At 40.5% G+C, this 27,824-nt stretch overlaps 1 protein-coding gene across 3 annotated transcripts in view; it reads left to right on the top strand.

Annotated features, from left to right (window-relative positions):
- Nucleotides 1-24,693, top strand: part of LOC126262434 (probable tRNA(His) guanylyltransferase) — a 28,317-nt gene extending 3,624 nt beyond the window's left edge. For 2 of the 3 annotated variants that reach the window (XM_049959078.1, XM_049959077.1), the window contains exon 2: nucleotides 24,290-24,693. In XM_049959078.1, coding sequence (XP_049815035.1) covers nucleotides 24,290-24,601 — 312 coding nt within the window. In that variant the 3' untranslated portion in view covers nucleotides 24,602-24,693. The remainder of the gene's footprint in view (nucleotides 1-24,289) is intronic. The other variant, XR_007546731.1, reaches the window with a different exon arrangement.
- The last annotated feature ends 3,131 nt before the right edge of the window (nucleotides 24,694-27,824 follow it).

Below are 27,824 nucleotides of genomic sequence, written 5' to 3'. Positions count from 1 at the left end.
AGGGAACTAGCTGTTAGTAATGAAAATGTGTCAGTCAGGCTCTGTGACACAAACTGAGGCACTAGTATGACATAAATATGCACGTACTGGGCATTTAATGAGTGGTTGCTCAGATAGAGGGTTGATGAGTGGCTGCAGGAATTAAGGGAATATGTGGGAGGCAAGGAGGGGAGGGCGGCGGATGGGAAGGAGGTGGATAAGGTGAAAGGAATTATTGGGAGGAGGATAAGGAGGAGGCAAATTGCTCATAGTGACAGTGGCAGAATGTCAATTCATGCTGCAAATGATTAGGAAAACTGACTACTGAATGGAGGAATGGGTTGAGAGTCCAAAGTTATGATGGATGAAACATATGGAAAATGAAGAATAAGTGTGGGCAGGAGTGAAAAGTGGTCAGCCCAAGATGGAGATATGCTGAGCTTTACTTCAGGGGTGTTGTGGAAATGACGATTTTATAGACGAAGATATTCCACAATTGCAGTTCAGTGAAATAGCCCAGCGCATAAGGAAATCCATGTGATACTGGTACTGAAATAGCTATTGAAGTCATTTTCATTTCCTAAAGTGTTTCATGAAAATAATTACACCATCTAATTGTAGACTTAATTGTACTTCGGCTTTCCCTCTCAAGAGTATTAGTACATACTAAGGAATCAATTATTCCAATCCAGTATACAGACCACTGTCTCAGTTAACCTGTCATAGCTCTTAGGCTTACTTTGCTGATATGCTATGCATTCATGCAAACTTCCTTTATGTCCCATTAATCACACTGCTTTTGAATAGCCTCTACAGACTCCAACACTATCAGCATTGTATTCTTCAAGAAACTTACTCTCACTGAAGTATCAGCTCTTGCAAGAAGATGGTTCTTCAGCTGTGAATCTAGGCTTAATTGTGCCAAACTTGTAGAGTACCAGAGTTCCTTAAAATGTTCCAGACAATGGAAGTATTAAGTAATGACCATAACTGTTAATACATTCATCCCAATGTAAGACAAGATTGCCAGTGCATTCATGGAAAATTTTTTGCAGTTCCCCGTAGAACCAGGACTGTATTCAAGTATACAACTCTTCAGCCAAAGAAAATTGATGGCCACAAATGCCTATCTTCACAGCTTCAAAATTGTGGAAATCACATGGGGAGAGGTACAGCATAGTCGAAACAACGTTGGCAACCTCAGGGCTCGTCCACATGTTGCCAAGGTGGTTTTGACTATGCTGCAGAAGTTTCACTGGAAACTCGTACACATCCTCCATACAGTTCTGATCTCTCCTCCATTTGTCAATACCAATTCTCTCACAATTCGGCTCTGAATTGAACTTTTGGGGACGGGCGCTGATAACCTCGCTGTTGTGCGCCCTGAAACACTAATGATGATCCATTTGATTTCCATGTTTTTTAAGTCCTGAAGAAAGACATTCATGGCTGTAAATTTGCTTTGGATGAAGAGGTGCACGCCTGGGTACAATTATGGTTCCATAGGCAACTTCAAACATTTTTACGTGAAGGTATCGATCGTTGCATCGGACAAGGGGATAAACAGAGATTACTCTCATTTTCATTTGACTACTCCTTATGTTTTTGCCTGCCTACCCTAATGACCACAACCAGCATTAACCATATATGGAGCCTTGTCAAATTCAGGTCCAACTTCTGTCTCAATCCCTGATAACCTTCAGTAATTTCTCGTTTCTATCCTAGTTTCACCTTCCTCCCCCAAGTCCTTTTTTTTTTTTCTGGTGAGTCTAACATCACAGATTGTGAACAAACAGGTTTTGCGGCCTAGTTTACTGTTATGATTGGTTACAAGGCTACCATAGAGATGCCCTCTGCTTTTGTTGCCGCATTGCATAAAACCCAATTCCAACCAGACCGAGCAAGGTGGTGCAGTGGTTAGCACACTGGATTCAAATTCGTTAGGACGACGGTTCAATCCCGCATCTGGCCAACCTGATTTAGGTTTTCCACGATTTCCCTAAATCGCTCCAAGCAAATGCTGGGATGGTTCCTTTGAATGGGCGTGGCCGACTTCCTTCCCATCCTTCCCTAATCCAATGAGACTGATGACCTCACTGTTCAGTCTCTTTCCCCAAACAACCCAGCCCAATTCCAACCATATCAGTCAGGTGATTCAAAAGGAGTCTTTCAGTGTAGTTGTGAAGATCAGTAATTATGTGGTGGGAGTCTCTACTGTTTTTCCAGTACCTCCTCTTATAAACATTACCACTTTGATCCCATTCTAGAACTTTAGTGTGGACCTCAAAGAACTCATCAGAAAATTAGATTCCTTCCAAAACTAGTCACTTGTATCAGTCACCCTCCTCACATTAGGAACTCCTCCCCCTCCACCCCCTTTTCCTCTTCATTGTGCCCAAATCTTGCCAAGCCCAACATCAACCCTATCGTGGCTGGTTACAGAACTAGCACAGAGATATCCTCTACCTTTGTTGACCCATCATCTCCAATCAATCGCTGTAGTCTCCTTCGACATACCCAAGACACTAATGAATTTCTTCATTACATTTCCACAATCTCTGGCCACATTATCACTAGTCTTCTCGCTCATCACTGTAGGTACTATGCCCCTGAGCGTAAAAATCCCTCATGACGTTGCTATCCTGAAAGAATACTTTTCTCAATGTCTCCTCATATAGAACGTTAACTGCTCACTTATCTGCTTGGCCAGTCACATTCTGACTGAAAAATTCTTCTTCGAAACCAAATCTGTAAACTGTTTCTCATATCTGCCATAAACATACACAAGGATTATCTCTATTTAACTAAATATCTTTCTGGTGTAGTGTCGTGGTACTCTTCCAGATTCTCAGTACCATTCCTAAATGTACTTCAACTGGTCCTTCTCAGTTTTTATAGATGTTGAGCTTCTTCTCTCTGACGACTGTAAAAACATGTCAGCATCAAACTCACTAAAGACCAACAATACCACCCTTTTGACAATTGTTTTATGTTCCTTGTCAGAAAGTCTGTGATCATACTTAAATCTGTAGGACAAAATGGGCATGCATTGATAACCTTTACAAAGGCCATACAGATGGATAATACCATGCCCAACTAGTTCTTAAATATAATTTCAATGCAATTTTTTATCATAATTGAAATAAACATGATGCCACTGCAAATCAGTTACTGAACAATACAGCCCTTATCACCGAGGCATAACAAGCCACATCATTCACCAATATTATGCCTTAATGAAGGACAACCGACTCAAAGTTCTATCCTCACATTCCAAACTGATATTTTGTCACCTACACAATATCCCATCATATCACCATGGCACTTGTAATTCTAAATGTGTGCTGTGAATCTGACAAATGTAAAACCTGTGCAGTTCCACTACTCACCATTTCTTATTGTATTCCTGTCACAGGCGTTTCTTATCTGATCAAAGAGACTACATATGAGAGCAGATGTGTCACCTGTGAACATTGCTGCAAGTGCTGTACAGTGTTTTGTGGATAAAAGTTTACCAGTTGTTTATGAAGGAATGATACTGCTAAAATATAAAAAACTGGAAACACAACTACCTGGTTGTAGTTGCTGAACACTATTTGTCTCCCTTCTTTCACCACCTGATACTTCTCAACTACCACTACCACTACCACCACCACCTCCTCCTCCTCCTCCTCCTCCTTCCACACATCTTGTTTCTCTGATGCCATAATCCATTGGTAAGAGAGGAGAGATGGAAGGAAGTGGAAAAGCTATAGTCGGTTCAGAATAACTTTGACAGTTTGGCTGGACCATGTGGGGGGGGGGGGGGGGGCAATTGAGCGGAGTTGCTATGTCCCCCACTGACCATGCCCATCATCTTAATTTCATTCAAATCACTCAAATGGGCAAATTATTCAATGCACAAATATGGAATTGGTGTCAGTGTGTTTTTAAAAGATGTGCACGGTTTTCATTTTAGATTTATTTGCATCAGCAAATTAATAAGACATTATACAGAAAATCTGTTTTCTATTGACATTACCCAACTTTCAGCTTGCGGGAAACTTTATCGTTATTGAAGTTAGGTCAACAAATTATGTGAACGATGTCTTAAGAATAAATCACATTTTCATCTGTTCCAAACCGGATCAGTTACTTTTTTTTAACACGAGATGATTTCAGATAAATGTGATGCACAATGGTCTGCTTGTGTGTCAAATGCTAAGTGGCCACCTATATGGTTTCATTACAAGAAACAGATAACTAAGTTTATAATTATTAAGTTTTCAGAGCCACTCACTCATTTATAACACAAAAAAGAATTAGATTTATACTTGTTTGTTTGTTGAGAAAATTTTTCTTAAATAGACTTAACTGGTATGTGGGACAGAACAAAAGCGATACAAAAAGCAGTGTTTTAGTATTGCAGCAACTGTATTGCAAACAGTGATATTTATTTTGTGTGGTAGATATTAAATTCCTAGGATGTACTTCATTTGGAGTTAGTTGCTGATAACGACCTTATTACAGCATCAAAATTTACAAAAATGTAATTTACCATTGTCAAATGTGTACTTCAGACATGCAGCTGAATCTGCATGCGCTCCATTTTTATTGTGACAATTGAAAAACTCCACTGACATCACTCTCATTGTTAAGGCACTTGTTTGAAGGATCACTGGACTGCTTTTCCAAACCAACTTCATTCCGCAATGCTTTTTTCCATGATTCTCAGTGCATGTTTGCTGGATTTCTTGCATGTGATATTCATAACAGCTTTTGTGAGTGCTTCAGTTGAAGAAATGTAACCTTTCATTTGGGCTCGTATTAATTCTTTTGGGTTGAAATGGTAGTGGTTAGGTAGTAGTGTAACAATGGTAAGCCCAAATGGTTTTGCCAGCTTGTCAATTTTATATATGGGGAACTGTGATTTAGTTCCGTAAGCTCTACATTTCTATTTATCACTTACAATGATGTTACGATGCTGGAACCAATCAATCATTTCCTCCTTTTGCTTTGTGATTGTAGGTGCCTTGACAACATCTGAATGTAAGGTGTGTTATCTTGAACAGTTGTTGATAGTTTGCCCAGGTTTGTAAATGTAATGTATTCTTTGATTTAAAAAGTAGCAGACCATTTGAGAGAAAATTTTGGAAGGTGCCTGCATGAAGAAGAATAAGTCTGCCCCTACCCCATTGCCAGTAGGCATTGTCATTTTTCCTTTAGTCATGTTGTCTGTATAATTGTGCTTGACAATGTGACCAGAACTAACCCATGTTTCTTAAATCCACACCACTTTGTCAATATTCACTTATTTGCCTTAAAAATCAGTATCACCATCAACGGCTTATGGCCACAGAAATGTCTGTAGTGAAATCCTAGATTGTGCAAAACTAGGAATAATTATATGCAGCTGGCTTCTAACAGATGTGCTGCCTTAACCTGCTGAGTGTCAGAGGTTCCTTTCTGCGATAATAATTGTAAATATGATGACAAATTGCTTCCCATCAAATCAACTTCTGTTGGTTATCTGTTTACCTGTACATGGTTTTTTCCTGTTAGTTTCAAACTTTGATGTTTTTCCAGCTTTCTAACTCCTGCAATTGTAAAAATGAAAATAAATAAACGTAGGGTGCAGTGGTCACACAGTACAGCAAGCTGCCTGACACTGAAGTGCAAGTGGGAATTGTTGTGGTGGCGGCGGCTATGGAGCTTTGGGAACTTCAGGTGGTTGCTGCAGCTACAGGTCTCTTGGAATTGTTGGAATGCATGCTGTGCATCCTGCGTGGGCTTCCACCTTAGGGCTTCTGTGGTAGTTGTCAGTCCTAAAGCAATTTTGAACAGACTGTAGTGCAGTTGACTGGGCTTGTAAGTGTGCCCATGTGCAACCATCAGCTTCGTGTAGTTTTATGTGGATAGTTGTTTCCATTGTCACAATATTTCAGTTGTAGTAATAAGAACAGATGAATGGTTGTGCTGGAAATACAGTGAGGCCCACTTCACAGCTTGCTTACTGCAGCATTAACTACTTAGTACCTATAATGACTCTGATGAGATCTGTACAACGTTGTCACTTGAAATGTGGAAGATTTTGGATTCTATCATCATTGACAATAACAACCATGCTTTTAATAACTGACAATAGTTGCCTGCAGAATCTTATACCCTGATAGGCCAAAAGATTATAGCAGTTGCCACACTGAATACCACATGGTGACATTGTGAGAAAAAATTTGCATAATCAGAATGCTATGGAACACATCTGTAACACTATCACATGCACAAACCAGCAGCCTCTAAGTTATGAGAACTGTGTGACCAGTGTGTAAATATTTGGTGCCACATACCTCCGGAAACCTACCAAGGAATTGTCGAATCCATGCCACATAGAATTGTTACAGTACTGCATTCCAAAAGTGGACCAATACACCTTTAAGAAGGTGGTCACAATGTTTTGGCTCATCAGTGTAAGGGCTGGTGAATATTTGAAATGTTCACTTCCCAGCCTCACACTGTTTTGAAGACATTTCATTCTCAGACTGCATTTTGGAAATCTAGCAGGAAAGGTGATGTTGGAATGAAACACTGTCTACCGCCCTTCATTCTTTTGTGCGTTATTTTTTTATATATATAAAACACACACACACTTCTGAAGTACATGTGAAAGAAACATATTGTTGATTTTGTACCCAACGCAGCTGAACAACTTAATTTGACAATGCCCCCCCCCCCCCTCAATCCCTCTAATGCTTGTGTCCAAGACAATAACATTAATTATTACACAATGGAAATGACAGATTACTACTCACCACAGACAAATTATTAGTTAGAACTGTCAGCTAAGCTGGAGGTTTGCAGTGGCCAAGTTTAGATATTATGTGTAATTTTCTTGATAGTAAAATAAACAAAACTTTGAGGGTTAATGTAATATGTTATAAGCAGAATGAGATTTCCACTCTGCAGTGGAGTGTACGCGAATATGAAACTTCCTGGCAGATTAAAACTGTGTGCCGGACCGAGACTCAAACTTGAGACCTTTGCCTTTCGCGGGCAGTGCTCTGCCAACTGAGCTACCCAAGCACGATCCATCCTCACAGCTTCAGTTCTGCCAGTACCTCGTCTCCTACCTCCCAAACTTCACAGAAGCTCTTCTGCAAACCTTGCAGAACTAGCACTCCTGGAAGAAAGGATATTGCGGAGACATGACTTAGCCACAGCCTATGTTTACATATGTTTGCAAGCTCGCAGAAGACCTTCAGTGAAGTTCGGGAGGTAGGAGATGAGGTACTGGCAGAATTGAAGCTGTGACGACAGGTCGTGAGTCGTGCTTGGGTAACTCCGTTGGTAGAGCACTTGCCCGCAAAAGGTCTCTAGTTCGAGTCTCAGTCCGGCACACGGTTTTAATCTACCAGGAAGTTTCATGTTATAAGCAATATAAAATCAATATTAGAAACAGTTGTAATCCTCCTACCGATCAGAAACTCTGCTAAGTGTCTTTGAGCAAACGTAAATGAAAATCATCACTGGATTAATTAAATGTTGAACGGACTGGAAGGGATTTACAGGAAGAAATCTGAAGTGTAGAAATTGATAAGGTAATGTCTCATTATGATCATAAGAGCCCCCTGGAATAAATGGATAAACATTGCACTTTTGTGCTTTAAAAGTGAGAGTACAAGAGAGACATTAATTGCAAGAAGGAGAATTAGGTCAATAAGGATAATTTGCAGTGTGCTGAAAATATGTTTACAAATGAACAGATATATACTTGATGCCTGCATATCAAAAGGAACACTTGGAACAGCTGTAACATTACAAGGGGACGAAATTAACAGCTAGTTTGTAGCTTCAGCAGGCAAAATTCCTAATTAAAGAAACAGAGAAAAAGAACATATTTAACTTTCAGTATTGTTAGTTCCTTCCTCAAAGATGGATTAAGAAAAAGAGAAATTTAAAGTTAAATGAAAAGTATGGTTAACAACTCAAAGGAAAGTAGGAAAAGAGATGAGAGCAAATAAAATGAGGACTAGAGAAGGGGTGGGAGATGAAAATAAAAAAAGTAATAGGGCAAATGATGAACTTTACAACTGGGGAATAAGTGGCAGGGAAGAGGCATTGTTATCAGAGCATATGGACTATCAGACCAATTGTGTGATTGGATTGAAGAGTTCCTAGATAACAGAACGCAGCATGTCATTCCCAATGGAGAGAAGTCTTCCGAAGTAAGAGTGATTTCAGGTGTGCCGCAGGGGAGTGTCGTAGGACTGTTGCTATTCACAATATATATAAATGACCTTGTGGATAACATCAGAAGTTCACTGAGGCTTTTTGCGGATGATGCTGTAGTATATCAAGAGGTTGTAACAATGGAAAATTGTACTGAAATACAGGAAGATCAGCAATGAATTGACGCATGATGCAGGGAATGGCAATTGAATCTCAATGTAGATGAGTGTAATGTGCTGTGAATACATAGAAAGATAGATCCTTTATCATTTAGCTACAATATAGCAGGTCAGCAACTGGAAGCAGGGGGAGTAGGCATTAGGAGTGATTAAAATGGAATGACCATATAAAATTATGGATAAAGCAGATGCCAGACTTAGATTCATTGGAAGAAGCCTGAGGAAATGCAATCTGAAAACAAAGGAAGTAGGTTACAGTACTCTTGTTCGCCCACTGCTTGAATACTGCTCATCGGTGTGGGATCCGTACCAGATAGGGTTGATAGAAGAGATAGAGAAGATCCAACAGAGAGCAGCGCACTCCGTTACAGGATCATTTAGCAATAGCAAAAGCATTATGGAGATGATAGATAAACTCCAGTGGAACTCTCTGCAAGAGAGACGCTCAGTAGCTCGGTTTTGGCTTTTGTTGAAGTTTCGAGAACATACCTTCACTGAGGAGTCAAGCAGTATATTGCTCCCTCCTACGTATATCTCGTGAAGAGACCATGAGGATAAAATCAGAGAGATTAGAGCCCACACAGAGGCATACCGACAGTCTTTCTCCCCATGAACAATAGAAGACTGAAATAGAAGGGAGAACTGATAGAGGTACTCAAGGTAGCCTCCGCCACACACCGTCAGGTGGCTTGTGGAGTATGGATGTAGATGTAGATCAGAGATTAAGTCTACAAAGTCATCAGATGTAAGATTATTTTGGAGAACAATTTACCACTTTGCTCTGGTTTTGATGTAGGCAGAGCAATATATCAAATTACGTTTACTGTTTACCAACCAATACATATTCACATCATGGTCTTTTTATAGGTATGACCACCACCAAACTGGCATAGTTTATGAATCTACACACAAGAACTGTCCACCTTGGGGATTAGGGACACACAGTATCCAATTGCTGAGCAGGCTCTATAGGATGACACAAGGGACCTGGGTACTGATTTCACGAAATAGTCCATTTAGATCATTCCACCACTCAGGTGCAACCAAATGCCAACAGTGTCTTTGGACAGTGGAGATTCAGTGCACTCTGTTGTGCTTGGGATGAGAAATCACCTTTCAGAAATCACTCTGAAAGGTGGATGAAATGGTGTGACCTGGTCAAGTGCATTAGGGTGCAGAAGGCAATGGAAAACACTGCATTAAGGATTCCTTATAAAATGTGGCCTTAAGAAAGAAAGAAAACATTATAGATGTAATATACAGGGTGTTTCAAAAATGACCGGTATATTTGAAACGGCAATAAAAACTAAACGAGCAGCGATAGAAATACACCGTTTGTTGCAATATGCTTGGGACAACAGTACATTTTCAGGCGGACAAACTTTCGAAAGTACAGTAGTTACAATTTTCAACAACAGATGGCGCTGCAAGTGATGTGAAAGATATAGAAGACAACGCAGTCTGTGGGTGCGCCATTCTGTACGTCCTCTTTCTGCTGTAAGCGTGTGCTGTTCACAACGTGCAAGTGTGCTGTAGACAACATGGTTTATTCCTTAGAACAGAAGATTTTTCTGGTGTTGGAATTCCACCGCCTAGAACACAGTGTTGTTGCAACAAGACGAAGTTTTCAACGGAGGTTTAATGTAACCAAAGGACCGAAAAGCGATACAATAAAGGATTTGTTTGAAAAATTTCAACGGACTGGGAACGTGACGGATGAACGTGCTGGAAAGGTAGGGCGACCGCATACGGCAACAACAGAGGGCAACGCGCAGCTAGTGCAGCAGGTGATCCAACAGCGGCCTCGGGTTTCCGTTCGCCGTGTTGCAGCTGCGGTCCAAATGACGCCAACGTCCACGTATCGTCCCATGCGCCAGAGTTTACACCTCTATCCATACAAAATTCAAACGCAGCAACCCCTCAGCGCCGCTACCATTGCTGCACGAGAGACATTCGCTAACGATATAGTGCACAGGATTGATGACGGCGATATGCATGTGGGCAGCATTTGGTTTACTGACGAAGCTTATTTTTACCTGGACGGCTTCGTCAATAAACAGAACCAGTGCATATGGGGAACCGAAAAGCCCCATGTTGCAGTCCCATCGTCCCTGCATCTTCAAAAAGTACTGGTCTGGGCCGCCATTTCTTCCAAAGGAATCATTGGCCCATTTTTCAGATCCGAAACGATTACTGCATCACGCTATCTGGACATTCTTCGTGAATTTGTGGCGGTACAAACTGCCTTAGACGACACTGCGAACACCTCGTGGTTTATGCAAGATGGTGCCCGGCCACATCGCACGGCCGACGTCTTTAATTTCCTGAATGAATATTTCGATGATCATGTGATTGCTTTGGGCTATCCGAAACATGCAGGAGGCGGCGTGGATTGGCCTCCCTATTCGCCAGACATGAACCCCTGTGACTTCTTTCTGTGGGGACACTTGAAAGACCAGGTGTACCGCCAGAATCCAGAAACAATTGAACAGCTGAAGCAGTACATCTCATCTGCATGTGAAGCCATTCCTCCAGACACGTTGTCAAAGGTTTCGGGTAATTTCATTCAGAGACTACGCCATATTATTGCTACGCATGGTGGATATGTGGAAAATATCGTACTATAGAGTTTCCCAGACCGCAGCGCCATCTGTTGTTGATAATTGTAACTACTGTAATTTCGAAAGTTTATCTGCCTGAAAATGTACTGTTGTCCCAAGATATATTGCAACAAACGGTGTATTTCTATCGCTGCTCGTTTAGTTTTTATTGCCGTTTCAAATATACCGGTCATTTTTGAAACACCCTGTAGCTTCCCAATTGGATCTCCAGGGGAAGCAGCAAAAGAAGAATCAATCCAGGAGAAAAAGTACTCCATATTGGGACCTGGAATGTTCGGATTTTACCATAACCAGGGAAGCTGAAAAAGCTGAAGAGAGAAATGAAGATAAATAAAATCTATGTGATAGGCTTAAGTGAATATGGGAAAGGCAAGGTGAATGATGGTGTCAGAATCTATCATTCAGGGAGAGAAAAAGATAGCAGTGGGGTTGGCATTATAGTATAAAATGAGGTAACAGCTTGAGTAAAAAAGAGTTAATATATGGGGAAAGTAGACTCATTGCTCACAGAAAGATATATTAATAGTCCAGGTGTACATGCCAACATCCTCTTATGATGATGTTTTAGTAATACAGCAAGTGTATGAACATATTGAAGCTCTGTTGAGAAAATATGGATTGGCAAGATGAAATGAGAGAAAAGAAAGGTCACTTGAGTTTTGTCTGAAAAGGAAATGTTCATCACTGATAAATGGCGTGCAAACCACAAAAGACAGCACTGTACATGGGTCTTGGCAGGAGATAGAACTAGATACTAAATAGATTATAGTTGACTGGCTAATAGATACAAGAATGCAGTGAAAAACTCTTGACAGGCTACTGGGAACTGGTGTTAGTAGCAATCACATGTTCCTCATGATAGCACAACATTGAAACAAGTGAAGAAAGCATGCAAGTAAACACATGGAACATAGAAAGAATGAGATGAAAAGTAATAAAAACAAACCATGAAACAAGAAAAAATGAAGTAGAGGAAAGAGGGACCAGGATAAAAGATGTTATAACCCAAAAAAAAAAAAAAAAATTAGGATACTTCCCAGGAAACAGAGTAAATATACCTTAGATAAGAATGGAGATGATGCAGAAAATGGAAGGAAGAAGAAAATATAAAAACAAAGGAGATGAGAATACACAGAAGACTAAATCAACAGTTGAGAAGGGGTACTCAAAAAGTGAGGGAGTAGTGGTTAAATAAGAGTGTGTTGGTATAGAAGATTTGGAGAGAGAATGGTAGTTCATTTATTTATTTATGTATCAGATTTTGTGGGACCATACAGACCTCAGCTATTTCGTTAGGGAACAAGTCAGTACATTGTTTACAAAATGTTGAATAGAAAATTTCTAAATAAAAGAATTAATCATCATCATCATTTAAGACTGATTATGCCGTTCAGCATTCAGTCTGGAGCATAGTCCCCCTTAAAATATTCCTCCATGATCCCCTATTCAGTGCTAACATTGCTGCATCTTCTGATGTTAAGCCTATTACTTCAAAATCATTCGTAACCAAATCCAGGTACCTTCTCCTTGGTCTACCCCGACTCCTCCTACCCTCTAATGCTGAACCCATGAGTCTCTTGGGTAACCTTGCTTCTCCCATGCATGTAACATGACCCCACCATCTAAGCCTGTTTGCCCTGACTTGCTACATCTATAGAGTTCATTCCCAGTTTTTCTTTGATTTCCTCATTGTGGACACCCTCCTGCCATTGTTCCCATCTACTAGTACCTGCAATCATCCTAGCTACTTTCATGTTTGTAACCTCAACCTTATTGATAAGGTAACCTGAATCCACACAGCTTTCGCTCCCATACAACAAAGTTGGTCAAAATATTGAACGGTGCACAGATAACTTAGTCTTGGTACTGACTTCCTTCTTGCAGAAGAGAGTAGATCGTAGCTGAGCGCTCACTGCATTAGCTTTGCTACACCTTGCTTCCAGTTCTTTCACTATGTTGCCCTCCTGTGAGAATATGCATCCTAAGTACTTGAAACCGTCAACCTGTTCTAACATTGTTCCTCCTATTTGGCACTCAATCCGTTTATATCTCTTTCCCATTGACATTACTTTCGTTTTGGAGATGCTAATCTTCATACCATAGTCCTTACATTTCTGATCTAGCTCTGAAATATTACTTTGCAAACTTTCAATCGAATCTGCCATCACAACTAAGTCATCCGCATATGCGAGACTGCTTATTTTGTGTTCACATATCTTAATCTCACCCAGCCAGTCTATTGTTTTCAACATATGATCCATAAATAATATGAACAACAGTGGAGACAGGTTGCAGCCTTGTCTTACCCCTGAAACTATTCTGAACCATGAACTCAATTTACCGTCAACTCTAACTGCTGCCCGACTATCTATGTAAAGACCTTTAATTGCTTGCAAAAGTTTGCCTCCTATTCCATAATCTCGTAGAACAGACGATAACTTCCTCCCAGGAACCCGGTCATATGCTTTTTCTAGATCTATAAAGCATAGATACAATTCCCTGTTCCACTCGTAACACTTCTCCATTATTTGCCGTAAGCTAAAGATCTGGTCCTGACAACCTCTAAGAGGCCTAAACCCACACTGATTTTCATCCAATTTGTCCTCAACTAATACTCACACTTTCCTTTCAACAATACCTGAGAAGATTTTACCCACAATGCTGATTAAAGAGATACCTCTGTAGTTATTACAATCTTTTCTGTTTCCATGTTTAAAGATTGGTGTGATTACTGCTTTCGTCCAGTCTGATGGAACCTGTCCTGACTCCCAGGCCATTTCAATTATCCTGTATAGCCATTTAAGACCTGACATTCCACTGTATTTGATGAGTTCCGACTTAATTTCATCCACCCCAGCCGCTTTATTGCACTGCAATCTATTGATCATTTTCTCCACTTCCTCAAATGTGATCCTATTTCCATCATCATTCCTATCCCATTGTACATCGAAATCTGAAACATCGTATTTTCACCTACATTGAGCAACTCTTCAAAATATTCCCTCCATCTGCCCAAGGCATCAACAGGATTCACCAGCAGTTTTCCTGGCCTGTCGAAAATACTTGTCATTTCCTTCTTACCTCCCTTTCGAAGACTGCTAATTACACTCCAGAATGGTTTCCCAGCAGCTTGACCCAAAGTCTCCAACCTGTTTCCAAAGTCTTCCCAAGATTTCTTCTTGGATGCTGAAATTATCTGTTTGGCTTTGTTTCTTTCTTCAACATAACTTTCTCTGTCTACCTGAGTTCTAGTATGTAGCCATTTTTGATACGCCTTCTTTTTCCTTTTACAGGCTGCTTTGACAGTGTCATTCCACCAAGGTGTTTGCTTCATCCTACCTTTACACACTACTGTTCCAAGACATTCTTTAGCCACTTCTAGTACTGTATCCCTGTACCTTGACCATTGCTTTTCCAATGACTGTAATTGACTACATTTAACTAACTGGTACCTTTCTGAGAGCACTGTTATGTACTTGTGCCTGATTTCCTTATCCTGAAGTTTCTCCACTCTTATCCTCCTACATATGGACCTGACCTCCTGCACTTTTGGCCTCACAATACCAATTTCACTGCAGATTAAATAATGATCAGTGTCATCAAAGAATCCCCTGAATACACGTGTGTCCCTCACAGCCTTCCTGAATTCCTGATCTGTTATTATGTAGTCAATGACAGATCTGGTTCCCCTGCCTTCCCAAGTATACCGATGAATGTTCTTATGTTTAAAAAAGGAGTTTGTGATTACTAACCCCATACTGGCATAGAAATCCAAGAGTTGTTTCCTGTTCCTGTTGGCCTCCATATCCTCTCCAAATTTACCCATAACCTTTTCATACCCTTCTGTTCGATTTCCAATCCTGGCATTAAAATCGCCCTTGAGCAGAACACTGTCCTTGTCCTTTACTCTAACAGCTACATCACTACCCGAGCTTGCGCTCCGTCTCTAATGACCTCGTTGTCGACGGGACGTTAAACACTAATCTCCTCCTCCTCCTACATCACTGAGTGCCTCATAAAAACTATCCATCTTATCTTGATCTGTCCCTTCACAATGCGAATATACTGACACAATCCTAATTTTCTTGCTAGACACTGTCAAATCTATCCACATCAGGCGTTCGTTTACATACCTTATTGCAACTACGCTGGGTTCCATTTCTTTTCTGATGTAAAGCCCTACACCCCATTGTGCTATTCCTGCTTTGACTCCTGACAGGTAGACCTTGTATTCTCCCACTTCCTCTTCTTTCTCACCCCTTACCCGAATGTCACTAACAGCTAAAACGTCCAACCCCATCTTACTTGCAGCCTCTGCCAGCTCTACCTTCTTCCCAGAGTAGCCCCCATTGATATAAATAGTTCCCCATCTTGTTACCATTCGTTTGCCGAGTCGTATCTTAGGAGTCCCTGGTTTGTCAATTAGAGGTGGGACTCCGTCACCTCCAAAGGTCCGAGGCATTTTGCTCTGATTGTTGCCAGCATCAGGGAAGCAGGTTGCTAGCCTTACTTGCCCCGGGTCCCATTGAGTTTTACCCCTAACAGTTGAGGGACTAACCGGTGGATTTAGTAGTCTTTGCCGTCTGAGCACAAAGATGACCACGACTCAGAATATGTCCGAGATGCTCAGCCTTATTCCAAAGTAACTGGTATCCCGACTGTCAGGACCACTTACTTGGCTACTCATACGTTGCCCGTGGTTCATGAACTAGGACATGACAACAGGAACCCACATCATGAACCAAGAATTAATAAAACATGAAAAAACTTGTAAGAGCATGTACAAATAAATAACATATTACAGAGAAAAGTTAACTACTGCAAGGAACTCCTGTACAGAATAGGCGTGTGACAAAAAAGGAACCTATCAACTTGGATTTAAATACTTAGGGTTTCTCACTCAATTTTTTTTTTTTTTTTTTTCAGTTCTGTTGGAAAGTGAAAATGAAACCTGCTGAATGCTGCACAACTTTATGTATGGTGCATAAGGATGTGTGAAGTATTAGTAACAACAAAGCCATGATGGAATATATGAGGTGTGGTTATAAAATAATGGAACTGATGTCACAGAGTAGGTACACGTGTGGCAAAGATGAACTACTGATAGCAGTGAAGTGTGAAGCTTCTTAGTCCAATGCAGCATATGTCATGTCTGTAGAAAACCAGTGTGGCCATGGCCTTCATTTGTGTAAGAGCCATTATTTTGCTTTGCCGGAAAAAGATGAGTGTAATAAAAGAGCAACAGTCATGAACCTTGGAAAAACTGTTACTGAAACGCATATGTTATGAAAAGAAGTGTATGGCAGAGACTGTTCATCAAGAGAGTGGTCCTAGCATTTCCAAAGTGGCAGAGATACATTGAAGAGACTCACACCAAAGACACCCCTCAACATCAAAAATGGATGGAGATATCATAAAAGTAGATAATTTGATTCAATCTGATTGTTGGTTAGGTACTCAATCAATTTTTGAAACTACAAATTGACAAAGAATGTGTAAGGCAAATTTTATTTAACGAGTTTAACAACAGAAAAGTGTATGCGAGACTGTTTCTAAACATTTTTACAATTGAACAAAAAGGAGCTCATGAAAACGTTTGTATTGACACTTTGAATACCATTGAAAATTATCCTAATTTTTTTTGGAAAGAGTGACAACGTGTGATGAATTTTGGTTTTTCACTTACGATCCAGGAACTAAGTGCCAATCTATACATCGAAAGGGCCCAACTTCACTGAGAGTGAAAAAAGCTCAAATGAGCAAATCAACATTCAAAGCAATGATGATTGTTTTGTTCGATATTTGTGGAATTGTGTATCTGCACTAGGTTCGTGAGGTCAAACTATTAATCAGCTTTACTATTTGAGGTTCTTGCTCAACTCCAAGAGAAAATAAAAAAAAAGACCCAAACTGTGGAAGAACAAGTTATGGGTTCTGCATCAAGATACTGCACCAGCTCATATCACATTATCTATGAAGAGGTTACTAGCAAAGTACAGCATTAAAAGGTTTCTAGTGAAGTAAAGCATCCTCGTGTTAGACCACCTACCTTATTCCCCTGATTTAGCACCATGTGGCTTTTATCTACTCCCCAATGGGAAATGTGCATTAAAAGGTGTGGTGTCACCGCCAGACACCACACTTGCTAGGTGGTAGCTTTAAATCGGCCGCGGTCCATTAGTACATGTCGGACCCGCGTTCGCCACTGTCAGTGATCGCAGACCGAGCGCCACCACACGGCAGGTCTCGAGAGACGGACTAGCACTCGCCCCAGTTGTACGGACAACGTAGCTAGCGATGCACACTGTCGAAGCCTCGCTCATTTGCAGAGCAGATAGTTAGAATAGCCTTCAGCTAAGTCAATGGCTGCGACCTAGCAAGGCGCCATTAGTAACATTGCATGTATCTAAAGAATCTCACTTGTATCATCAAGAGCGATGTACCACAAGGATGGATTAAAGTTAAGTATTCCAGGAGCTATGTACTTTTCTTTATAGCATTCATTACGTATCCTGTTTCAGACCTATCTCTAGCCTGCGTCAGTAACACGTGCCTTTTGGCTACTTCCGAGTGGCGTGGCTGTCTTGTTACGCCACAGCAAAAGGAACAAGATTCCAGGCCACTGAAGCAGTGAAAGAAAAAGTGGCACATCTCATCAAGGAGCTCACGCAGGAAGACTCCCACCAGGACTGTTTCTGTCAATGGAAAATTAGCAAGGAGCGTTGTAGGGACAGAGGGGGGAAGGATATTGAGGGTGACAATAACTGAATATGTATGTTTCTGAAGCGAAAAGTGTTACAGCAATAGTCCCGTTATTTTATAGCCACACTTCATATATAAAGGGATGTCAGAGCTAAAATTCCAAGACACCTGAGCAACAGTTTGCACGAATTTCATGAATTGACACTGGAGGTCAGTCTGATCACCCTTTTCTGAACTAAGAATATTCTTGCTGAGTGCACAGAGCTGCCCCAAAATATAACAGGATACAAAGTAATAGAGTCAAATTATACATCCCTTTTTGTTGGAGGCAGTGGAGATCATTCTTGAAGTGAAGATGACACATTCTTTCCACAAAGTTCTTGAATATGATATTTCCAAGAAAGTCTTCAATTGCCCACAGTCCCAAGAATTTAAAATAGTCAGCTTCACTATCTGTTTGTCCAGCTTGAACAGTAAAATTTTGCTTTTAGACGAGTTCCATATCAGAAACTGTATGCATTGTGTTTTGGTGCCGTTAAATGTTAATCTGTTCTTTGAAAGTCATGTGCTGATGTTACTAACTACCTATTAGCTACATTATTTACGTTACATTCCATGTCTTTCACAATAACATGTGCATCATCTACAAAGAGAAATATGTTTTAAGTTGTCTGCCATGTTCAGTGGCAACCTCCACTTTTCCTGACTCCAGTCAGATTCAGACCTCTTCCCTGTTTGTTGACACTGGAGGACAGCTTTCTGCTTCCTACTTCCAGATATGAAGTGAATTACTGTTGAGTTTTTTCCATAACATGTCTGGGTCCAGGCATTTTGCAGCACCATGCGAAAATATCAAGTGCTACCACTTCCCCCCCCCCCCCCCCCCCCCATACACACACACAACCCTACTTCCATTTGCAGACCTAGTCAACCTTCTTCACAATGTAATTGAAGACATGCATCGAAAAATGGGCTAACCATCAAATGTAAAAGTTTAGAGATAAATGTTGCCATCTGTTGCTAGGTATGGAATTATAAAAATTGACATTGGTATTTAGGGGTGATACAAATGTCACTTTTGTTAGTTCTCGTACCATCTACAGTTCCCTCTAGCATCATGGAAGGTATTGCCTGATGTGTTAACAGATGTCCTAACAACCTGTCCCATCTTGCCAGTGTTTTCCATATATTCCTTTCCTCGCTGATACTGTGAAGAACATCCTCATTCCTTACATTATTAGTCCACATAATTTTCAACATTCACCTGTAGCACTACATTGCAAGTGCTTTGATTCTCTTGTCTTCTGGTTTTCCCCACAGTTAGTGTTTCACTACTATGCAATGCTGCGTTCCAAACATACATTTTCAGAAATTTCTTTCTTAAATTAAGGTCAGTGTTTGATACTAGGAGACTTCTCTTGGCTGGGAATGTACTTTTTGCTTGTGGTAATCTGCTTCTTGTGTCCTTCTTGCTCGTATGTCGTGGGTTATTTGGCTGCCTAGGTAGAAGAATTGCTCAACTTCTTCTACTTTGTGAGCCCCTATTCTGATGTTAAGTTTCTTGCTGTTCTTGTTTCTGCTACTTCTCATTACTTTAGTCTTTCTTCAGTTTACTCTCAGACCATGTTCTGTACTCATTAGACAGCCCTTTCCATTCAACAGATGTCACTCAGGACAGTGATGTCAGCAAGTCTTCTCATTGCTATCCTTTCACTTTGAATTTTAATCCCACTCTTGAACTTTTCTTTTCTTTCTGTCATTGATTCTTCAATGTATAGATTGAACAGTAGGGGAAAGACTATATCCCTGCCTTACACCCTTTTTAATCTGAGCACTTCCAGTATTATTGTTTCCTCTTGGTTCTTGCACATATAGTACATTACCAATCTTTCCCAATAGCTTACCCCTTTTTTCTCAGAATTTTGAACATCTTGCACCATTTTACATTGTTGAATGCTTTTTCCAGGTCAACAATTCCTATGGATGTATCTTGATTTTTCTTCAGTCTTGTTTCCGTTATGAACCACTATGTCAGAACTGCCTGACTGATAGGCACCTAACACATCCTATATTTTCTTTTCCATTCTTCTTACATACGAGGGCTATCCACAAAGTACATTACATTTTGGAATTAAAAATAAATAGTGTAGGAAATTTTTTTTATTATATACAGATGAAAGTCACACTTAAATACTACTTTTCTACATAGTTGCCATTTAAATTAAGGCACTTATCGTAGCGATGGACGAGCTTGGAAATTCCTTCGTCATAAAATTCGGCCGCCTGTGCCTTCAACCACATGGTTACCTCTTTTGGGACAGAAAAGGTGTGATTTTTGTGGATTTCCTGGAAAGAGGCACTACAATAAACTCTCAAAGGTATTGCCAAACTCTGCACAACCTCAGAAGAGCAATACAAAACAAGCGCAGGGGAAAGTTGGGCTCAAAGATCTTGCTGATTCACGACAACGCCCGGGCCCACACGGCAAATGCCACTCGTGAAGTTCTCGAATATTTTAAGTGGGAGTTGTTTCCTCATCCGCCGTACAGTCCCGACCTGGCACCGAGCGACCTCCACTTATTCCCAGCAATGAAGAAGTGGTTGGCTATGCAGTGTTTTGATGACGACGCACAGCTTCAAGAAGAGGTAACCACGTGGTTGAAGATGCAGGTGGCCGAATTTTACGACGAAGGAAATTCCAAGCTCGTCCATTGCTACGATAAGTGCCTTAATTTAAATGGCAACTATGTAGAAAAGTAGTATTTAAGTGTGGCTTTCATCTGTATATAATAAAAAAAATTCCAATACTTTATTTATTTTTAATTCCAAAACATAATGTACTGTGTGGATAGCCCTCGTATAAATGCTTTATTTGCTGGAAAAATTTGTAAAGCCCCAATGCCTGTTTAGTGTGTCCATTGTATATAAATCAAAAGTGGTTGAAGTTGGGTATCGAGAAGGCATGCTTTCCAACATGGCATAATCGCCAATTATGGCTCAAAACAAGCAGTTTTGAAAGCATTTTCATTTAGTGTAGCAAAAAGCAACCGTTAAATCCTGAACAAAGTTGTTGGCTTGCAACCAGTGTGAAATACAATGAAACTGCTTAAACAGTTCCTACTACACTGTTGCAATGCTTCAGCTCCAAAATAAGGTTTGGTAGTTTTTTTCCTGAGTAATCTCAGTATTAACGTATATTCATTATGACTTCATCATAGAGAAAGAAAAGTTGATGAGGGAAAGATTAAAAGAAGGTGCAGAGAAAGAAAAAAAAATTAATTTAGAGGAGTGTGTCGAGAAGAAATGTAAATCATATTGATGGCAGATCCAAGAAAGACAGAGTGATGAGGGAAGGATGCCATGTACCTTCTCTCGTGTAAGCAATGCTTCGTCTCAGTGACTGAATAAAGGAAGGGTATGGCATGTGATGGGCAATGCATATTTTACTTATTCTTTATTCACTTATTACAAAATGCCTTTCTCAGTGATACCGCTGTAGGTGTTTGAGTAAACTGTGTAGGAACTGTTAGGCCATCACACGTTGACATTTATCTTTACTTCTTTATTATAAAGTGTTCCACTTCTGTAGAGGCTTTCAAGCTGATGTAGGTACCGTTCAAGTGTTGTGTAAGCAAATGATAGAAATAGAGTTGGTAAGTTTTCCGATTTTGAAAGATGTACCCATAGTAACCATCTCCAGTTCTTGAACTGTCATCTGTTCCACTATAGTGCAGACAATTTCCAGTAACAAAGTAGATTTTATGAATGATTTGTAGTTCCAACTTATTCTCACGTTCTTCATTTATGCAAAACTTTCGTAGTCTTCCATTAAATGTTAACATTTTGCCATCCCCAGAAATTTGCCACTTTGCATGGTGGCACTGTAGGTAGAGTTGAGGAAAAGGGTGGTTCAATGCTTCATGTTGAGCACTTTTCTGTGCAACTATGAACATTGAAAGTTGGTTGTTGAAGAAGAGAGAAAGGGGCAAAATTAAAGCACTTCAGTTATGAGTTTGGAGAAAAATAAAGAAAATAAAATGGGAATATACAATGAAGAAAAATGGAGTAATGGAAAGATTAGAGCAACAAGCAAAACTCCTAAAACTAATGAAAGACAAGAAAAAAGCAAACTGTGAAGGTGGGACATACGTTACTAGGAAAAGGAATTCTATCAACTATCGAAGGTACAGTGCAAGGACAGAAAAAAATAGGGAGGAGAAGAATAAATATGCTGGATAAAGTGGAAGGTACCATGCTATGAAGCAACTGGCCTGGAACAGAATCAGATGGAGACACAAATTATGTCAGAAACTTGCTAATAGACAAAATTACTAGTTCCCATGAACTTTTGTCTTTGTCCTCACAACAGGTGGCTCCTTGAATAAAATGTTCTTGGTTTTCCAGCCGTGTCAATTCGAATAAAATGCTCGAGCTTTCGATGGCCATCTCCGCCATCGTCGTCAGGATTTCACTGACTGCTGGGGCTGTTACGGTCTCTCGCTTATATAGGCATGATGACATCATCAGCAGCCAATCAGATCGATCCAATGTGGTGTGCACGCATAAGTCGACCCGGGCAGCTCGTGGCAGCACCGGTGACATCAGTTGGTGCCAGGGGGAGGCGTCATGTTTGAAACTGCCGCTCCCGCGTTGCGCATCTGTCTCTGCTTTCTTTCGATGTCCAATGCCCATCCCCATGCCCTGCTGAGTGTGTATCCCTGGTCTCTGTTGAAATTGTTGTTGTGTAAGCAATATTATGAGATGACTGATGGCACAGCCATGGGATCACCACTGTCTCCAGCAGTCGCAAATTTCTTCATGGAGCACTTTGAGGAGCGGCTCTGCAAACTGCGACGTTACGGCCATCTTGCTTTCTACGATACGTTGATGACACCTTCCTGATATGGCCTCATGGTGAAGATACCCTACAGCAGTTCATCAATCATATGAATGGTGTCCATCCCAACATTAAATTTACTGTCGAGATGGAGAAGCACGGCAAGCTACCATTCTTGGATGTTTTGGTTGAGCGGAAGGCAGGAGGCCAGCTTGGTCACTCAGTGTACCGGAAACCAACACACACTGATCGGTACTTGAATGCCAATAGTTTCCACCACCCTGTACACAAGAAAGCTGTCCTGAACACGTTGGTTCATAGAGCGAAGATTATCTCTGACAACAACCACCTAAAGTCCGAATTGCAGGACTTAAAACGTGTTTTTGGGGAAAATGGATACAGCAAAAGAGACATCGTAAACACTTTCAAGGGCTGCCGATGAAAGACAGCTGGTGAATCAGAAGAAGAGGCCAAACGGACTGTATTCCTGCCATACTGTGGAGCAACTAGCAATAAGTTAGGACGTCTGCTGCAGAAACATGTGTTAAGACCAGTGTTCCAGCCCGCCCCCAAGATACAAGATATGTTGCGCCCTGTTAAGGACGACATTGCTCTTCGAGCGTCCGTTGTGTATGGTGTACCCTGTGAATGTGGCAGCATGTTCATTGGACAGACGATTCGCATGGTTGCGGAGCATTGTACTGAGCACAAGCGCCATATAAAACAAAGGGAGCTTGACAAATCGGCAATAGTGGAGCATTGCCTAGAAAACGGACATAAGATACAGTTCGAAAATACAAAGTGTTGGCTCATGCTTCCACATATTGGGACTCCGTTATAAAGGAAGCGGCCGAGATTCGCTTAAACAACAACAATTTCAACAGAGACCAGGGATACACACTCAGCAGGGCGTGGGGATGGGCATTGGACATCGAAAGAAAGCAGAGACAGATGCGCGACGCAGGAACGGCAGTTTCAAACGTGGCGCCTCCCCCTGGCGCCACGTGACGTCACTGGTGCTGCCAAGTGCTGCCCAGGTCGACTTACGCACGCGCGCCACATTGGATCGATCTGATTGGCTGCTGATGATATCATCATGCCTATATAAGGGGAGACCGTAACAGCCCCGGCAGTCAGTGAACTCCTGAAGACGATGGCGGATCAAAAGCTCAAGCATTTTATTCGAATTGACATGGCTGGAAAACCGAGAACATTTTATTCATGTATGCCATCACGAAAGACTCCGAGGATAGGTGGCTCCTCCTCAACTTGAGGTCTGAATGACTTGTCCCTCCCATCCAGCCTGCCCTTCAATCCTTCCTGAAGAAGAACTAACATTTCTAAAAGCTAGGTATAGTACTTTTTTCATTTTAAATGTGAGAGGAGATTCTTAAAAGGTGTAGCCATGGTGTACTGTCATAGAACAACTGCAAGACACATTTGGCATAGAGTACATGGTCTGCTCACATTTTTATGGAATTAATTAAAACCATTACATATTCAGTATTTTGTTATTTTTAGGTGACCATATGGTGTTTCACAAAAAAAGCCTATATCTAGTTGCAAATAATGGAAAATTATGTGCTTATTTATGACATTACTCCACTGTAGCATTATACATGTTTAAGTTGTAAAAGGAAAACGCAAATATAAGCTTATAAACATGATTTATAAATGTATATTACATATTTATGTCACATAATTGCACTGTTATCAGAAATGTTAATTTGTATTCACATTATATCGCAATTGTTTTTTTATTACAGGCAGAGGAACGACTACGTGGTACTCTCACTGCAGATAAGAATGAGATACTCTACTCAGAATTTGGTATAAACTACAATAATGAACCTCCAATGTTTCGTAAGGGTACAGTATTGCTCAGGAAGCTGATTAGAGTTGAAGAGGGTGGAAGACCTCGCAAAATTGTTTTACCATTTTGTATAGATATAATTGGAAAACAGTTTTGGGATGAAAATCCTGAAATACTGAACTTCCGTGAACTTCAGATATGTGACAGTGGCTGTGAATCTCAAAATTCTGTTTCTAGAGAAGCTCCCAAAAAATCTGTTTCCTGAAGACAGCAGAAATATTTATGACAAATTGTAATATATTTTCATCACATTTTATGTGCTTTTAATAAAAGACATTGCAGATTTGTGAAAAATAGTACCTTTGTGCAAAATCCATAATTAACAGCATCTTAAGTGCTGTTTATAATGTGTGTTTATGCTGCTGATTTTACTATTTTTAAATACTTTACAGAATATCTACAGACAAAGAAAGCAGTTTCTTTGAGACTGTTCCTTACAGTCCCAAGTATCACCTCACTGTAAGCTGAATTGCGTGTTTAATTTTAATTGTATTTCATTTGACTCTCAAATCCTAAGATGGATTCTCATTTTTAGTCATATTTTCTGAAGTCTTCTACATCCTGATTTGTGTGGAAGTGTACGAGGAGTATACATATGGCAGATGCTCCATTTTGATTAAAATGTTGTATTTTTATGAGACTTCTTGGTCTCTAGTGTGTGGTGTTACAAATTGTCTGATGCATAACTTCAGTCTGCTGCCATGTAGATCATTCCAAATTAACTCCAGTTTACTTTATCCTGACAGCTTAACGTTTTCAGCTCTGATACTTAAATTGTTTCAGTTCAGTGACAAAAACTGCAGGTGTTCTTAGGACTTTGTTTATTATGCTAAAAGTTGTGGTTACCAGTGAGTTACTGAGAATAGTGCAGTTTCTTTGAAAGCTGCAGTATATAACAAAAATCCACAAATTTATCAAGCAACATTGTTCTCCATTACCTGTTTTACACTTATCCACAGACTAAATCATGTTGTGTGTTCTGTTATGTGTTGTTAGTGGCTTTGTTTACAGCAAGTGACAACATGTTTCACATTGGATGGTAATAAGTTCCTTGTGATCCATAAACTACATGAACCTACTGGGTAGTATTAATGACGAGCATCACAGCTAGCTAAACCAGAAATAACTCTGTTTGCATTTGATGGTGCATATGTTTCAGATCTGGGCACTAAACAGTGCTGCCAATACTTTATAAATGTAAGTTCTGGGCATGCTCTGCAAGTACTTTTGAATGCAATGGGGGACAGTGGGTTGCATAGATTTGGGATGTGGGCTTTACACTTGATCGTAAGCATGTTATAAAATTGTATAAACGAGGACCTGAATGGATGTTAAGGTGAAAGTTTCTTTAGTGAACCACTTCTACTGCACATGCAGCTATAGTTGTATTCGGACTAATCTGCTAAATGGGGCTCTGCAAGAGCAACCACTAGTTCTATAGCTTCGTATAGAACTTCAATAAATTGCACTAATTTGTTATCTACAAACATATGCAACCATTTGGTGGCCAAATGGGGAATAAGCTCATAGTAAGCTCACAAGTGCATTCTGGACAATAGTAGTCCTCGTTGACTTACAGGGTGCATCCGGTGACTGTGTGTGTTAACCTAAATTACTGCAGTATATAAAGACAAATTGTTTAATTTTCTTGCCAGAGATCTTGAAAAGTTCACTAAATGTTCTTGACCAGTTTACTTCAAATTTTTACATGGTTCTCTAATATACGTTTGGGGATGGGCATAGGCTACATATTTTTTAAACATATATACAGTATATAAATATGAGGCAGTGTCAAATGAAAACCTGAAAAGTGTAATTAAAAGCAGACGTATCACACCATTTTTCTGTAAGTTGGCAGTACTGTCGCCAATGAAGGAAGGAACACGCTATAACTGGCAGCATGCTACAGACAAGCGAAATGCAGCCACAATACCAGTTCAAAATGGCCTGTGACCTGAACCAAGGAAGAACAGTGTTCTGTCACACATTTTCTGAGCAGTGAAGGTACAAAACCTATTGAAATCCATCAGTGAAAGGTGATGCATGTCTATTGCTGCAGCAACTGTTTGGCTGGAGTAGAAAATTCAAAAGTGGCCTGACTTTTGTGACAAATGCTCAATGCCTGGATCAGGCACACCACCTGTGACACCAGAGTCTACTGCAGCAGTTGAAGTGACTGTGATGGAAAATTGCTGTGTGACAGTGGATTAAATAGCTGCAAATTATTTGAACATTAGTCATGGCTTAGCAAATCACATCATTCATGAAGTGCCTAAGTTTCACAAAGTGTTTGCAAGGTGGGTGCCATGGCACGAGTTGTGTGTGTGTGTGTGTGTGTGTGTGTGTGTGTGTGTGTGTCACTATCACCCTTCTTCAGAGGAATCCATGTGCATTCACTGGACAAAGTGTGTTGAACAACATGGATACTATGATTTTTAAGGTTTTAATTTGATTCACCCATCACATAAAGCCAGGTTGTTTTCCCAATGTTACCGAAAATTTAAAACAGTTCTTGATGAATTGAGTTCCAATTTTTACACAATGCTCTAATAAACATTCAGACATAAATTACATATTTTTTCATGTGTATAATATAAAGGGGAACACACACAGACACACTCTCTCTCTCTCTCTCTCTCTCTCTCTCTCTCTCTCTCCAGTCACATTAAAGTGACAGCTTGAATTGACCACCTTTTGCAACACGGACTGCTGTTGAAAGCTGTAGAAAGGGCACAACAAGCTTTCAAGGACTTGAAACAGGTAGGGAAATTTGTAAAGAGAAAGGAAGTTCTGTTGTTAGGTAGTTCCCATGGTAGAGTTGTTGGCCAACTACTGCAGGAAAATCTAGGTCCAGAGTACCAGGTCACAAACTTTTTCAAGCCTAGTGCAGATCTGGGTCAGGTAACAGAGGATGCTTTATGCAAGGATTTCACAAAGGAGGATGCCGTGGTTATAGTGGGTGGTCCGGGAAATAGCATTGGCAGAGACTCTGAATATTCCATAGAGAGTGACCTGGTGAAGATAGCATCAGCAACGAAGCATACGAGTGTGGGATTTGTGTCTGTGTTGAGACGCCATGATCGGCCTCATTTGAACTCTTCCGTAGGGAGGGTGAACTTGGAGTTGGAGTGGCTGCTTAGGACGGATATAGGGTCCCATATTGGTTTGATTCCTGTAGATGCTATCGATAGGTGGGACTGCACTAGGCATGGCCTTCACCTCAATAGGAAAGGGAAGGGAAAACTGTCTGGGTTGATTGCAGAAAACTTAAGGGGGGACACTGGCACAAGTGGTAAAATACCAGTGGTCACAGGTGTCAGAGGGATGCCTTTTTTAGGATAGGGAAGGGGGAAAGAAAACGAGTTTTAAGAGAGATTGGCAGACACACTCAGTTTGAGAAAACAGATGAACAGGAGTCAGATTTTATC

The sequence above is a fragment of the Schistocerca nitens genome, chromosome 6 (genome assembly GCF_023898315.1).
Source record: "Schistocerca nitens isolate TAMUIC-IGC-003100 chromosome 6, iqSchNite1.1, whole genome shotgun sequence".
Classification (NCBI taxonomy): domain Eukaryota; kingdom Metazoa; phylum Arthropoda; class Insecta; order Orthoptera; family Acrididae; genus Schistocerca; species Schistocerca nitens.
Note: the sequence above shows the minus strand (reverse complement) of the source record. Positions and strands in the feature narration are given on the sequence as shown.